Below are 16,844 nucleotides of genomic sequence, written 5' to 3' on the forward strand. Positions count from 1 at the left end.
CTCTGATCCGTAAGTCCGATAAAAGTTTTGCCACTCGCTAATTCTTGTGTGGTGTCCCGACGAGATCTGGGTCAATCTGGCGAATACTGTGTAAACTTAGGAAATAAGTATCCAAGTCGGGTAACGCGCCGGCCTCGTATTTCACTTGGTCCGCTCAGGCTCCGATTGGACTAAAAAGTAGATAAGTAGTGATTTTAGAGAAAGAGAAAAAGAATACTTGAAAGAAAGTAAAAAGAGAGAGTCGGGGACTCTAGAGCTCGAGCAACTTGTACTCGGGGAGTGCAAGATAAGGGTCGTATAAGTTGAATAATTAGAGTTTAAGAATACCTGTACCAGACGGTGACAGAGGCTAAAATTACTATTTGATGAATATAGACGACTCACTGCGTTTTTGTTTGGTCTAAGTATTGTAGTTATTGTATTGTGGTGTTTAGTTTTGTGTGCCGGTATCCGTGAAATATACGAGACACTTTTAAAACGTAACTCGAATCCTGAAAGGGAGCCCTTAGTGTAAGAGAACCATGGGTAATTACCTAGACACAACAAGTGACGAGGGCAGTGCCTTACAAACATTGTGTGACAAATATCCGCATAAAGCCCAACAATTGAGACTACTCTCAGGGGGTTTAAATAAAAAATTAGGCAGCGAACAATGGCCACTAGGGGGTCCCAAAAGTTTAGAAACGGTTAAACAAGCTCAAGAAATGATTTGGAAAAAGAACATGGGAAGCAAGACTAAAAAACTAATTGGACTCTGGCGACAGTACTGCCAAGAAATTAAAGACAGTTCCCTATTAGCCAGCTGGCAAGAAAATGCTGTTAAATTAGGAATAAAGTTAACCGAAGGAGGAAATCCTAAACCCATTGAAATACTTAAGAAAGAATGTGCACATGAGAAAAGGTCAAAATCTGAAAAGGCGCCAGATAAAAAGGATAAAAATGAACTGCGTAGTTCAATGGTTGGCCTTAGGTTGAAAGAGGGAGACGGAACAGATGAGGACTTAGACAATTGGATGTACAGAACTCCTAATGCGCCACCTCCTCAGCCACCCCAGCACATCAATATTTACCCCTCCCTTCCAACATCGGCCTCACTAGCGATGCCTAATACTACCCCTCCAGCAACCCTCTCCGCAACCAGTCCCCCATTCACTCCAGGAATACCCCCAACCACCTTACCCGATAGTGCCACAGGCATTACTGATCCCATAAGTAGTCGGACCCGGTTACAAACGGCAGGACAGACAAACCCTGTGCCAAATTATACTCCTACCCGGAGTGATAAGAAAAAGAAAAAGAAGGAAGAAGAGAAACGGGAAAATAAGAAGAGTCAGACAGTTAGTTCAACATAAATCCACTCAGGAAAGCGACACTGAGTCATGTAGTGACTTTACCGATTCGGAGGATGATTTATCACCTCCTGAGGATCATGAGTCAGAATCAAAAAATCATTCCGGTAACCCACCCAGGAACCTTCCAGTGAGAAAGATGCCAAACCCAGATCAGGCTACTGCCGCAGCTAACCCCACCATAGATGTATTCTTCCCATGGAAGCCTAATGAATTAATGTCTATCCTAACTAATGCGCCGGATCGCCACAAAGCGCCTCAAAAGTTTGTGGACTTTTTACGAACCACCATTCAAGTGTACAACGCTGAATCCCAAGATTTATGGGCTTTAATCCAACAAGTACTGACCCCCTCGGAACATACTCGATTCTTAACTCACTTGCGACATGCTAATCTGGCAGCCCTAAATGTGGCCATGGGGAATGACAATGATAGAATAACAGCCATGCTTATGGCTGCTAGTCAAACACTTCAGAAGCCTATTAACATATCCAATGTCCTAGATACTAAGCCAAAGAAAGATGAGGGACCTGAGGAATTTTTGGAGAGATTCTGTGAGGTTTATCAGGGACAGTCGGGGGACACCAATTATCAAGGAGGAGCCAATTCACCCCAATTCTGCGCCATTCTGATGAACTGCCTTCCGGCTGCGGTAGCAACCGCAATTAAAACCAATAATATGAACTGGGCAGAAAATAGCCCAGCTCAAATTACTAGAGCCATAAAATATTATTGGAAAGAGAGTAAAGGTTTGGAGAACCAACCCCAGAAGACAATAAAAACAGAATATGTCGTGAAGGAAGTCCCAATTCAACCACACACGATAGACAGGACAGGGTATCAGATGGAACCTCAATACTGTACCCCTGGATGGGTAGACTCTCAGAATTATGGATATTACACTCATCCAAACGGCCCCGATGCTACTGCGTACGGCCAACCCTACGCCCCTCCACAACAGAATTACGGAGGTAGAGGAAGGGGTAGAGGACAAGGACGGGGATACCAAGGTCCAAGACAAGGGCAGTGTTATAACTGTGGAGAGGATGGCCACTGGGTCAGAGACTGCCAATCCTTAGCCTCTGGAGACCCACCTAGGAGAGGCAGGGGAAGATGGAGAGGAAACAAAGGAGGACCTAGAGAAGGCAGGGGAGGATATACCAATTTCTCCCAGAACAATCCATTCCCACAGAATTGACTAGCTAATCTAGTGGTCAGCACTTTACATTCGGACCGAGAACCCTTATTAATGTTGCAAATCCAGGATCAATGGTATCCCTTTTTAGTAGACACTGGAGCCGCCATGTCCTCTGTCCAATCGGACCTTAAACTTCCCCGATCCAACAAGACCCAGGAATTATCAGGCTTCCAAGGTCAAATGACCAAGTATGCTATGTCAGAACCAGTTCAGGTGACCTACAAAAATCAATCTGCAACCCACCAATTTGTAATAACTACCGGCTTGGACTGCAATTTAATGGCCAGAGACTTACTATGTGCATTCCAACTCAAACTTGATTGTGGTGATGAAGGAATAGCAATAGGACATTGGGCAAATAAAAGGCAATGTTATGTTTCGACTACACCTCAATGGTGGTCGCTCGGCCTCAATGCATCCTCCTATCATGTGACACTGGCATATGATCGAAGTGGAAAGGATAGGACCCTTGAGGAGTATTTTAAAGATCAGGAAGGTACCGAATGGACAATCTACCTCAAGGCTGTAGTAACTGGACCTGAGGGAAAAGCAGAGTTTGTGCAGGTTCCCTTACACTTGTGGAAGCAGCCTTCGACAGTGGGCCCTCATATCACGCGGGAAGTTAACCAGCCTTTCCATGCCAAAGATTTGGGGCCCATGGTAAAACGAGCGATCGATCAGGCAAACCCAGAATGTCACCAACCGCAACAGTTACCCGGAGGTCTGATGGTCCAATTTTACCAAAACCCTGAGCCTAGCCTGACTGTGGTGCACCGTCATGTAGGGAAAGACATACTGGAGTATGTGAATCCACAGGTATGGGCAGAAGACCCAACGCATGTAGGTCTAACCGGCATAAAACCCATTGAGATCCCAGTGAAGGAAAATGTGACCTTGCCGACGGTACGACAATACCCTTTGAAACACCAAGCTCTTCCGAGTATAGACAGACTCATTAAGGGATTGTTGGAGCAGGGAATTTTGGTAACTTGCCAATCCAGTTGTAATACACCCATCCTGGCTGTTCCGAAGCCTGGTAAGCCTGATCAGTTCCGCCTAGTGCAGGATTTACGAGCAATAAATGCGATTGTTCAGCCACTTCATGCGCTAGTACCTAATCCAGCACACATCTTGGCCTCGATACCTGCTGATGCTACAGTTTTTGCGGTAGTCGATCTCCAGCACGCCTTTTTCTCCCTGTCATTGGCCACTACTAGCCAATACCTTTTTGCCTTCACTTACAACGGTCAGCAGTATACGTGGACTCGATTACCCCAGGGCTTTGTGAATTCACCTACCCTGTTTTCGCGGTGCCTTCAACAGCAATTACAGACACTGACATTAAATTGTGGCTCCAATCTGATCCAGTATGTGGATGACCTTCTCATTGCTAGCCCTGATGAGCCAGGTAACAGAGAGGACACTATTCAGTTGTTGAACTATCTCTCAGAATTAGGATATGTGGTATCTCCAGCGAAAGTATTGGTGGCTCAGAAGACAGTTAAATTTCTTGGAGTTATGTTATCAGCCGAAAACCGCAGTTTGGAAACTAGCAGAATACAGCCAATATGCGAGACGCCAACCCCTAAAACGGCCAAACAAGTCAGGCAGTGGCTGGGAATGGTTAATTATTGTCGACAGTGGATACCTAATATTGCAGTATTAACCAAACATCTGACTCCCTACACGGCTAAAGAGGGAGCGTTTGAGCTGGAACTAGAGGCACAGCAGGCATTTGAGGAATTAAAACAGGATCTGGTCCAAGCACCAGCCCTGGGACGACCCCTGTATGATAGGCCATTCCAGTTATGTTGCACAGTAATGAACGATTGCTCAACAGCAGTTCTGACTCAGAAGCATGGAGATAAGCATCGACCGGTAGCTTATTATTCATCAAAACTGGATCCGGTAGCCTTAGGACATCCCTATTGCACCCAGATCCTTACAGCCATCTACAACAGTCTACAGTCAGCTGCTAATATGACACTTCAGCAGGATATTACCGTGTATAGCTTTCACTCAGTCACTGCGTTATTGGGGCAATTGCAGACCCAACACCTGACTACCGCCAGGCAAAATAAGTATGAAATATACTTACTGAACAATCCTCGGCTAGCATTTAAACACTGTAGCAGTATCAACCCTGCCAGTTTCCTTGCATATCCGCCCACCGAGAGTGATGAACCAAGCCATGATTGCTTAAACCTCATTAAGGATGATACCTCAGTCCGACCTGATCTGTCTGACACTCTTATTGCAGATCCCGATATTACCATGTATACGGACGGCAGTTCTTCAGTTGATGAGATGGGAAAACGAATTTCTGGTTATGCAATTGTAAATCAGGAAGGTGTCACCTTAGAATCAGCAGCCTTTGAATCCCCTTTTTCTGCCCAGCAAGCCAAACTGTTTGCACTCATACGAGCTTGTACTTTGGGAGAAGGATTAAAAATCAATGTACATTCAGACTCTAGATATGCCTTTGGAGTAGTTCACGACTTTGGACAATTGTGGAAAAATAGAGGTTTTCTGACCTCTTCGGGCAGCCCGGTCTCTCACCGTCAGTTAGTTTCAGATCTCTTGCAAGCCCTTTTACTCCCCAAACAGATAGCTGTGATTAAATGCTCTGCCCATACCACTGGCCAAAACCCGGTAGATATAGGAAACCACCGCGCTGATGAGGCGGCCAAAAATGCTTCTAGGAGTCACCAAATGATTGTGCCCCGAATGATGAGGCAGACTAAAAATTCCAAAAAGAATCAGTCTACCTCGGAAAAACTAATGCCAACCATCCAAGAGGTGATTAAGTTGCAGGAGGACGCTCCTGGTAGTGATAAGCATTTGTGGAGAGAATTGGGATGTGTATATAACCCTTTATCAAAACTCTGGACTACTCCCGCGGAACAGACTTGCATGTCTGATGAGCTAGCTTTATGGGTTATTGAATGTGTACACTTTGCAACTCATTGTGGTGCCAGGGCAGTGGGTGATTTGCTTCTAAGTACTTGGTGGCATCCAAGGCTTCAAGCAATAGCACAGAACATTAGCGATCGATGCCTGATTTGTCAACAACACAACCCAGGAAAGGGAGTGCCTTGCGAATGGGGAAAAACCCCTTTACCTGAGGGTCCCTTTGAGACCCTGCAAATGGACTACATTGAGTTGGAAAGATGTCAGTGTTACAAATACGTACTTGTCATTGTAGATGTATTTAGTAAATGGATCGAGGCATATCCAACCACAGACAATAAAGCCTCTGCCTCTACTGTTGTTAAGGTATTGCTGAGAGAGATCATACCTCGGTATGGTATTCCAACTCGGTTAAGTTCTGACAACGGTCCTCACTTCACTGCCGAAGTGAACAAGGAACTTTGTACCCAGTTGAACATTCATCAGCAATTGCATTGTGCTTATCGACCACAGGCTGCAGGACTTGTCGAAAGAACCAATCAGACTCTGAAGAACAAACATGCTAAACTGGTAGCCGAAACCGGCTCCACTTGGTTGAAATTGCTTCCTGTGGCTCTCTTTCAGATCCGCACCACACCAGCGGGTAAAGCACGACTTACACCTGCTGAGATTATCTATGGTAGACCACTCAAGACTCCCTGGAACCAAAATGCTCCTACAACGGTGCATTTTCACCATATGACTGAAGAAATGACGACCTATGTCTTGGCTCTTACTAAGGTTTTGCGCGGGCTGCATTCACAGGTCCGTGCTGCATATGGTGAACTTCCTGACTTATCTGGTTCTCTAAAAATTGAACCAGGTTCGTATGTGATGGTTAAGAACTGGACTCGTAAAAGTCTAGATCCAAGGTGGGAAGGTCCATATCAGGTCTTACTAACAACCCCGACTGCAGCTAAGGTCGAGGGAAGAAGCGCATGGGTGCATTTCCACCACTGTAAATTGATTGGAGAAACCAATCAAAAGGGGGGGAGATAATCAGTAGTAAATCAGTACAGTATATAGTAGATTTTACGAACAATCATTAATTTTATTTTGATTGATCAGCCATTGATAGGAGACTACAGAACTCGTGCTCGGCCTTGATAGAGGTGACTGCAGCTTTTACGAGGTCTGGTGTTGTGTTTGGATTGTTCTGGCCTGCTGAAATCCTACTCTTATTATACTTATTATACGATTTTAATTTTTAATTTTAAGTTTTAATATTTTAAGTTTTAATTTTGATTGTGTGTAAGCCTTTTATTTCACAGATTAACAACCGCTAGGGGACCATCTGCTTAGCATCAAGTTTCGGAGCCGGGAGAAAACAGCATCCCAGGCGGGTCGGAGCCGAGTGCTACAAAGAAGAAAACACCACCACAGGCGGAGCGCCCACTGAAGACTGAAACCATGAAGTTGCTGCTCGTTGTTATTGGACTTTTTGGACTATTGTGCCTGACTCAAGGTGATACGGACAAATCACGGAAGAAACGTGAATTACTTACCAACACCTTTCTGCACATGTCATATGAATACGCCAAAAGCTATAACTTAACAAGCTGTTGGGTTTGCAGTCACATTCCTATCCATAGTAAAAGAGGGATTCCCTTGAGACCCATCCCGTTCAATGCCACAGAGATGGCGGAGTGGGTCATGCGCCAGAACGCCAGCGGCGTTTATAAAGATTCATACAACCAGGAGGGCGACAGGGACAAATGGAAGTCGTCAGGTTACGACCTAACCACTTTCCAAGGGTGGTACTTGCCGTAATTATGTGCATTTTTCTAGTTTTCACGCTGATTAAGTGTTGCTGCAATAGATTAGAAGCAACTGTAATTCCAAGTCAATTGGTACAAAGGAAACTATCAGAAGAAGAAATTAAATTTGAGAAGGAATTAATGGAGGAGGAGTATAATAGACTCAATAAGATGGAGATGGACCAGTAGGATGAAGCCCAGAATCACTGGGTACCTTAGATGGTTATCATGGAACGATAAAAGGGGGGGAATGAGGATATAGAATGCAAAATATGGTAACAACTCGCTTCGCATAGCCAAGGACCCTGTCAATCTAAAATGGAGGATCCTGTCAGCATAAACTGGTGGTGAAATGTCGACATCGCTGAGTCACTTGCATATTGTAAGAAATGATCATGTTAACTCAAGAAACTGTGAAGGCAGCAGGAAGTAAAATAAAAGAAGCTAAACTGATCTGTGGCTGCTAATATGGCTGGCACCCACGATGTCACACCTTGCTGGTGGAAACAGTGTAGGGCGGAGTGCAGAGGTTATACAGACAATAGGTGATCAGAAAACACATTACCATGATTGCAAACGCATTACCATAATGATTAGGTGATCATGAAACCATTACCAGGATATTTACTTAACTATAAACCATTCAGTGAAATGTGACTTCTTTGTTTCATACTGCCAGGCCAGGAAATCAAATTAAATGTATACGTGTACAGCTCGGGATTGGTGCAGACTGTACGATGTGTTAATGTCTTCTCAAATGCAAGTATAATAATGTGGCACACTGTATGAAAGATTGCTTGCTCTGGTTTAACCTGTCGGACTCTTCTGGAGTCAGGACTGTGCTGTATCAGAGTAAGTCTCCCGGGATGACGGAATAAAAACTGTTGAACTCAACCAGTATTCGACTCAGTGTTTGTACTGAACCAGATTGAGGACCAAAAGAATCCGTTTCAACAATACGGAACAGTGAAGTGCTATCGCTGCGGCAGAACAACACACGACCATAATGATTGCTGGTTCAAGGACAAAGTGTGCAGACAGTGTGGAAAAGTAGGACACATAGCAAGAGTCTGCAGGTCGGGAAAGAAAACCAGCAGCAAGAAATCTCCACAGGAGAAGTACAAGAAGGTACATAAGGTGACGGAGAGTAGTTCAGACGAACAGAAGAGTGATACAGACTCTGGAAGCAAGGAGCTGGGTTGTCTGAAACTACATAATGTGATCAAAACGGAGGATCACCAAACTATCTGGGTCACGCTCAAGATAGCAGGAGTCCAAGTGAAAATGGAATTGGACACAGGATCAGCCCTAACAGTCATAAACCGAAGGGACTACAAGCGGCTATTCTCACATATACCCTTGAGAGATAAAAAGATTGTCTTGAAGACGTACACGGGGCAAAAAGTCTACCCCAAAGGAAAAATAAGGGTGAACGTTATATATAACGGCAAGGAAACACCAAAAATGGACCTATATGTATTGCCAGATGGAGGACCACCACTACTAGGACGTGAATGGATCCGGAAGATACAGCTAGATTGGCATTCCATACAGGCACTGACTGTGGCTGACAAAAAGGATGACGACGTCACACCTGGGCGACTGTCAAAGGTCCTAACTGACGCGAAAGCAGTGTTCCAGCAAGGACTCGGAACACTAAAAGGCATGACAGCAATGATTAAAATTGAAGAAAACGCAAGCCCAAATTTTTTTAAGGCGATCCGCCCAGCCGTCGAAGCAGAGCTGGAGAGTCTGGAACATTCAGGTGTACTGTCCAAGGTAGACTGGAGCGAGTGGGCTACACCCATCGTCCCTGTGATGAAAAAGTCGTTGAGCAGCACGCCTGGGGAACCAAGGAAAGTTCGCATCTGTGGGGACTTTAAGGTAACAGTGAACCCGGTCCTTCACACCGTACAATATCCACTTCCGCGGATTGAAGATATTTTCGCCTCGCTATCTGGAGGGAAACGCTTCACTAAGATTGATCTGGCCCAGGCGTATCTGCAAATAGAGGTAGAAGAAGCATCAAAAAAATACCTCACAATCAACACCCATAAAGGTCTCTACCAATACAACCGGCTGGTATTCGGGATAGCATCAGCTCCGGCTATTTGGCAGAGGGCAATGGAACAAGCCCTGCAAGGGATCCCAGGGACCCAGTGTTATTTGGACGACATCCTGGTCACGGGCGAAAATCACAGTGATCACCTTGCCAACCTGGAGCAGGTGCTCACTAGATTGCAGGAATATGGGCTCCGAGCTAACCGTCCCAAATGCGAGTTTTTTAGAAAATAGATCTCGTATTGTGGCCACGTTATCGATAAAGAGGGATTACATAAGTCCCCAGAGAAGATTGAGGCAGTAGTCAAGGCTCCAGCACCGGAAAATGTGTCACAACTGAGGTCGTTCCTCGGGCTGGTAAACTACTACCATAAGTTCTTGCCAAATTTGTCTACAATACTACACCCACTGAACACCCTACTGCAAACTGGGGTGCCATGGAAGTGGAGTGACGAATGTAGACGAGCTTTCCAGAAGAGCAAAACACTAATCACATCGAAAGAGGTATTGGCCCATTACAGCCCGGCATTACCAATTCGGTTGGCATGTGATGCGTCACCCTACGGCATTGGAGCGGTGCTGTCGCACAAATTCTCGGACGGCTCAGATAGGCCAATAGCCTTTGCGTCACGATCACTAACCTCAGCCGAGCGTAACTACGCCCAGATTGACAGGGAGGCACTCAGCCTAGTGTGGGGAGTGAAAAAGTTCAATCACTATCTGCACGGGCAGAAGTTCACCTTGCTGACTGACCACCAACCACTTGTCTCCATCTTTAATCCAAAGAAGGGCGTTCCGGTGATGACTGCGCAACGGCTACAAAGATGGTCCCTTTTTCTAGGGGCGCACCAATATGAAATCGAGTATAAGGGCACGAAACAGCATGGAAACGCTGATGGGCTATCACGCCTGCCACTGCCTACTGCGGAGGAAGCACCAGCAGTGGATCCTGTCGAAATATTTCATTCGACTATAATTGAATGCTTGCCAGTAACTAACGCTGGTATAGAGAAGGAGACCCGAAATGACCCGACATTGTCTCGGGTATATGATTTGACGATGAAGGGATGGCCAGCACATGGCGACTCACTGTTGCCAGCATTCTCATCCAGAAGAGGACAGCTGTCAGTATGCCAGGGGACCTTGATGTGTGGATCCCGAGTGGTAATTCCACCCAAGTTAAGGGAGAGAGTGCTCAATGAGCTTCACGAAGGTCATCTGGGAGGGGTGAAAATGAAAAGCCTTGCTAGGGCTTATGTGTGGTGGCCGGGGATCGATCAGCAAATCGAGGACCTGACAAAGAGCTGCTCAGGATGCCAGAAGGTCCAAAATGCACCACCACATGCCCCTCTACACCCATGGGAGTGGACTTATCTCCATGGCAACGGGTGCATATTGATTTTGCTGGTCCATTCATGGACTTAATGTTTTTAATAGCCGTGGATGCGCACTCAAAATGGCCTGAGGTGATCAAAATGTCCTCCACCACCACGGAGAAAACTATTGCAGTCCGACGGAGCATTTTTGTCAGGAACGGCTTGCCAGAGCAGATTTGCTCTGATAACGGACCACAGTTTGTGTCCGAAGAGTTTCGAAGATTTATAAAAAGGAATGGGGTAAGGCATTACACATCCGCCCCGTATCATCCAGCCACAAATGGATTGGCTGAGAGGTTCGTACAAACCTTTAAAAAAGCAGTAAAGGCCATGTGCGATGACGACATTCCACTGCAGTATAAGGTGGACAATTTCCTGTTAGCCTACAGAAATGCGACACATGCAGTCACCAACCAGGCCCCGGCCATGATGTTCTTTAACCGAAGGTTGAGATCTCGTCTGGATTTGCTCAGACCAAATGTACGAAGAGATGTTGAGAGTAAGCAATTCCAGCACATCAATGAGAAGCTGACAAGGAGCTTCAATGTAGGGCAACCAGTCTTGGCCCGCGACTACCGAACAGAGAAATGGCAACCAGGAACGATATGCACACGGCAGGGGCCACTAATGTACACACTGGATGTTGGGGAGAACATTGTAAGACGCCATGCTGACCAGATCCTAGAGTCACAGGAACGAGTCAACCCCATGTCTCGGCCATACGTACCTGGTGAGGAACCCGACGTACAGGTCGCATCTACCTCAGAAACAATAGCATTGGAAGCTGATGAATCAACTGACGACAGGGTGCTAGAATCGCCTCCGCACCAAGAGCGAGACACTCGGGAAAGGCGTTATCCAGAAAGAATCAGGAAGCCTCCCCAGAGACTGAATATATGAATGGACTATTTTCATATAACATTGTATATTAAAAATGTTAATTGTTAAATGAGTATTATGGTACTGTTAATCTAAAAGGGGAGGAATTGTAACGTATGTAATGTATATATACCTTAAGGGAGAGAACTACTTTTTACAGCTCCTGTATACTGTAGTACCGGCAGTGACCACACCTATATATAAACCCTGAGTAGTGATCTGTACAGTTAGTTCTAAAGTAACCCTCATTCAGTAAACACCTGTTGAATCGTTCCCTGCAGTCTGTTGTCTGATTATTGAAGGACACAGCATTAAGATACACGGACATAACAGTGCCCACCTGGCGCATCATGTGGCAGCCAGGGTGTACAGTGTCAAGTGAAGTAAATCTGGCCATGGTGGGGCCATCCCTGGCGTCCCGGGCAGCAATATGGTCGGGTGCTGCTGCCCTCTGTCCTGAGCAGCATCATGTGATTGGGGAGAAGGTTGGTGTTGGTGATGCTGGTATTGCGGCTGATCGTGGTCAGATTCTGAGGACCAAGCTGAGAGAGTATAAACCTTACCCATGCTGATGGAATAGATGGCAGGTGAAGTTGAGATGACAGAACCAATCTGTCAATGGTGAGAGAGGTTGTTACAATGAGGTGACACTGGGTAGAGAGTTTGCTCCAAACACTTGCAACCTGCATAAAGCTCAATCTATGTTCCAAATGGAGTGAGCAACAGCTTCTGAGCTTGGAAAGTGAACAGCTGTGAGATGGAAACTTTTATAGCACATTTCGAGCTGTCAAGTAATGAGATGATTCCATGGCCATTCATCTCCCGCGCAGCTTAATAGTTGTGATTCCAGAACAGTGTGGATTCCGTTGGTGAGCTGGTAAATTCTGAAGGTGAGCTCAGAATTGTTGATGATCCTCTGTTAACAAGGTCATAATGACCTGAATTGCCTCCCCCGCCGCTGCGTGTCGGGTCTGCTCAGCGCTGACAAACCTGACATTTGGTAAAGGCGCGTGGCAGATAAAAAACACTTTTCCACCTGACCCGCCACCAATCTCGCTCGCTGACCCCCCCCCGAAAAATTTCCCCCTGTGTGTTTTGCCTATGTAAACATCACACTGTTAACTACACAATTTGGCCACAGGGTGGCTGTAGAATAAATCTGTGAGACCAACTCTCGTAATTCCCTTGGAGCAGTTCCCATTCCACCCGCTTCCGGTGAAGTTGCAGCGACGGAACAGGAGCAGCTCTGAAAAATTCCCAGCCCAAGTTTTTTTTTGTTCAACTCATTTTTTGTCATCAGGTAAGTAGCGTTTAAATGACTAGATCTGGGTCTTAAAGATTAATTTTTTACAATATTTTGCTAAACCAATCTTTTATTTGTTCCTTTTAAATTATTTTTTCTCTACCTCCTGCTTTTTACATAGAGTATCACATCTCCTACTCTCTCGCTCACACGCCTGTTTCCCATTGTCACAACACTCCCCCCATCTTCCTCCCTTTCCCCACTCTCCCTTTCACCCTGCAATGCCATCTTCCCTAACTTATCCCCTCCTGATTCCCTCGCTCCTGCTATCTCCCAACCCCTCTCTCCCTTCTCCCATTCCCTTCCCACCTCCCCTTCCCTTATCTCCACCCCTCTCCTAAATCTTTCCACATCCCTTTTGCCCTTTCCTCAGTGCCATTTGCCCTCCCCTCCACATCGGTAGTTTCCATTAGAATCCTTTTTTCCTTGGACATAGGAAAGCTAAACAAAAGGACAGAATGTATGACTTCAAAATGATGACTGAATTACGCCTACTCACCCTGGTTAAATTATCCTGACCTCTAACCCTGCTCCAGCTGATGACTACACTTGGAATCGACAGGTGTGATAGATTTACCCAGTTTTCTCAGCTCCCTCTCCTAAAGGTACAGTCTCAGTCCTGGATATAGCCAGCAGTCTATTGGTACCTTACTAACATGGTCATTCTTCACATGAGCCCACACAGTGATGGTCAACAGGTTATCCCATGTGATGAGAAGGTGGGTACGTGGAGTGGAGATCAATCAAAAAAGGGCAAGTTTATAAGGCATCCTCGGTTCCGAGGGACTGCCTAAGAAGGAGAAGACGATCCGTCATAGAGCACGAGTTTAAATTTCCATTGGGGTTCCTTGATCTCCTGCCGTAACTTTGAGAGAAACGGCATAAGTGACCACTTCCGCCATTTCTCCGGAGTCTCTGCTGCTCTTCTGCCCAGGTTACCGCAGGTGATCAGGGAGGCACCATGGAAATTACTGGCACACATCTTTAAGCCAAACACATACAGTTTTCACATTCAATCATGAAGAGAGTTTGTCTGTAAACTGCAGCTTCATAAGGATACGTACCAAACTTCCAAGAACATGTCCAAAAATACAGTGGTCACCTGGAAAAGATGAAATGAAATGATTAGTATGGAGTCTGGAACTAATGGTGCAGCATGACAATTTGTGGGAACAGAGGTATACAGGGAACTAGACTCCAACTGTTACCGTGAAATGAGCAAAACTGTAATTGTTTTAAAATGTTCTCCCCATCTCTCCTGAAGGCCGTGGTTTCCAAACTGGGGCATAAACCCTGACAGCGATTCCTGGCAGGCTCTTCTACCATAGAATGCATCAGGGGCGAGCCCAATTGTGTCCTTCCCCAACACTCACATGTATGCACCTTCTAGCAGGAGGCACTCGGTAGTGACTGAGACTGGGGACAATGGCTGATTTTTCATATCCATAGACCAGGGCTGCTGAAGCCAATTGTAGTGCTCTGTGCTGCTGCTCTGGCCGAGATCTGCGAATTCAGCAGAACAGGAATTGATCCCAGAAGCATCCAACCTTTATTACTTAACACCACACGGAGCTCTGACAGAGTATTTTTAAAAGTCTTCCCACCCCTGGATGCCAATTCCTCAAGAGTTGACACCTTGGCCAGATCAATCCGTGACAAGAAATAACTTGCCATCTCCACAGGTCTGCAATAATGAGCTTTAACAAGACCGAAAATTATTTATATTTACTTCTAATTATCAGGCAGAGTTCTTACGCCTGATTGCTACCCAGTGACTCCTGCCAGAAAGTACACTTGTGGATATCAGGGGAAGCTTTTAAGGGGCCGGCCAGCACTTGTGGACTTGTATAAGAGCAGTTTTCCTTAGTTCATTACTACATGTCAGGGCAAAACAATTCTGTGGTAAGTATGGGCTACTACAGCTTTAATGAGCTGAAAAAAAGGAAATAAGGAGCTGATTTTTCTATAACGTTTAAATAAGTCAAGCTATACCCAACATTATTATCCTAATTGGATGAAAACACAGACTATTGTCTCAGTGCAATTACATTTTATAACTGTGAATCCAATTATATAATCAGTATTGAAATGGTGGACTGCAAAACTCTGTGTGACCTGGGTTTAAACCCAGCCTAAAAGGAGAGATAAAATTTGCCAATAAAGGTCATTAAATTTGCACGCTTTTAATTCCCAATCTCGATGGGAGTATCCAGGGAGGGAGAACGGGGAGAAGGCATCCAAATGCAGGCTAGGTGCTTCAGAAAAAGTGGGAGAAGAGGGAGAGGCGAAGGAGCAAGTTAGCCTGAGCTTCTCACAAACACCTCCCAGCAGCAGCAGGATATATCCTGGCTTTGGCATGAGACCTGGGATGCTAAATGCTGCAGAACCCAGAAAGGGACCCGAGTTTTGGGTAGGAACCAAAGATGTTTGCAGCACAGAAGGATGTAACTTCACACTTTGTCTATGCTGGCTCTTTTCCAGCAAAATCCAATCCTAATCTCACTGCCCCGCTTCCTTCTATTGCTTAAAATGTTTATCCAATGTTCCCCTTAAAAAATGCAATGGCCGCTTGCCTCAACAAGCCCAAGGTGCAACAACTCGGAGGAAAGAAATTTCTAACTTCTCAATTCACTTTCTTAAAGGCAATTTTAAATCAATAATCCTTCATCACCGACTTCCCAATCAGATAAAACAGTCTTTCCCTTTCGCCCTGTAAAAGCCCATAATTGTAAAAACCACCAATTAAATATTTGAGCCTTCTCTGCTCCAGTGGAAATTGCCCCAGTCTCTCCTCATAACTAGAGTTTTGCATCCCTGATACCATTTTGCCTGAATGAGGTGGGAAAGAAAAAACAGTTTTGAAAAAAAAAAGGGCAATTAAAGCTGAAAAGAAATGAAGAAATATTTTGTCATGGATGACACTTGACTGAAAGAATGCAGCCATCAGCACTTGCAGATGAAGTGCATGCTTGTGGTTTCAGAAATGGCTTTTCCTGAGGAAAATGATTGGAAAGTGTCCTGTTCCGAAGTTCCTGGGGATCAGCCAGTTTCAAAGCATATTGCAGCCAGACAGTTCAAATAAGGACACTCTTAAGAAAATTACCATATTTATTTAACACGTCTTCCAGTTGGTGCTTCTATTATTCAAGGCCTTACTCAATACAGCCATAGTATGTCTTATTCCATTCTGTTGTCAAGAACTATTAGAGAATGGCTGGCTAGGTTTCTCCTGAAGCTGAAGCTTCTCTTCCAACTTCACTGCTCTATACTTTTAAATGGAGACATCTCGGTAAAGGGCTAAGGCCCACAGTGCAGACCACCACTGTAGTGGAGAAACACTGATAAGGTGAGATATATCCAGAAGTAAGGGTTAGACGGTGCCAAGCTGATGTTTAAAGGCTTATGGATTATAGGAGTAAGGATAGACTGAAGAATAGAATTCCACAGTTTTGAGTCCTGGGAAAGAATGGGTTACAGTAGTTCTTTCCCTTCCCACTTTATAAATTATTCTGCATGTACTGAATTCATTGCAGAGATGCTATGTGAAATTCTTTTGGCAAAATTAAGTTATAACAATTAAACTGATACAACTTTTTACCAAACAATGAGCTGAATTTTAATGGGGAAGGCAGGTTGGGAACGGGGGCGCTCCGAAGCAGTTGGGAAATCGAGAACAGGTTTCCCGCAGGCCCTGCCGAATTTAACAGCAGGGCCTGTTCAGTTTCCCACCCACAGCCAGCCAGATTGAGAAACTGGTTGGCTCCGGGTGGGTAGGCCTGCGACACTAGGCCGCAGAGAGGAGGACTGGGTGAGGATTGGCGGCCGGCGAGCAGATCGAGGGCCGCAGGAGCATTGATGAGAGGGTGTCGAGTGAGGATCGGGGGCCGGAGGAGTGGGGATTGGGGTCAGGTGAAGATCAGGGGCCAGAGGAGCATGGGGGGGGTGGGGTTTGTCGAGTGAGGACTGGAGGAG

At 45.5% G+C, this 16,844-nt stretch overlaps 1 protein-coding gene across 1 annotated transcript in view; it reads right to left on the reverse strand.

The window, feature by feature from the left end:
- LOC147121997 (cytosolic phospholipase A2-like) overlaps nt 1-16,844 on the reverse strand; it is a 225,818-nt gene that overhangs the window by 75,866 nt on the left and 133,108 nt on the right. The window contains exon 6 of the mRNA XM_085982614.1: nt 13,937-13,974. Within this exon, the coding sequence (XP_085838740.1) occupies nt 13,937-13,974 (38 nt within the window). The remainder of the gene's footprint in view (nt 1-13,936; nt 13,975-16,844) is intronic.

The sequence above is a fragment of the Somniosus microcephalus genome, chromosome 3, assembly GCF_052327205.1.
Source record: "Somniosus microcephalus isolate GS21.2 chromosome 3, FLI_Smic_1.0, whole genome shotgun sequence".
NCBI classification, from domain to species: Eukaryota; Metazoa; Chordata; class Chondrichthyes; order Squaliformes; family Somniosidae; genus Somniosus; species Somniosus microcephalus.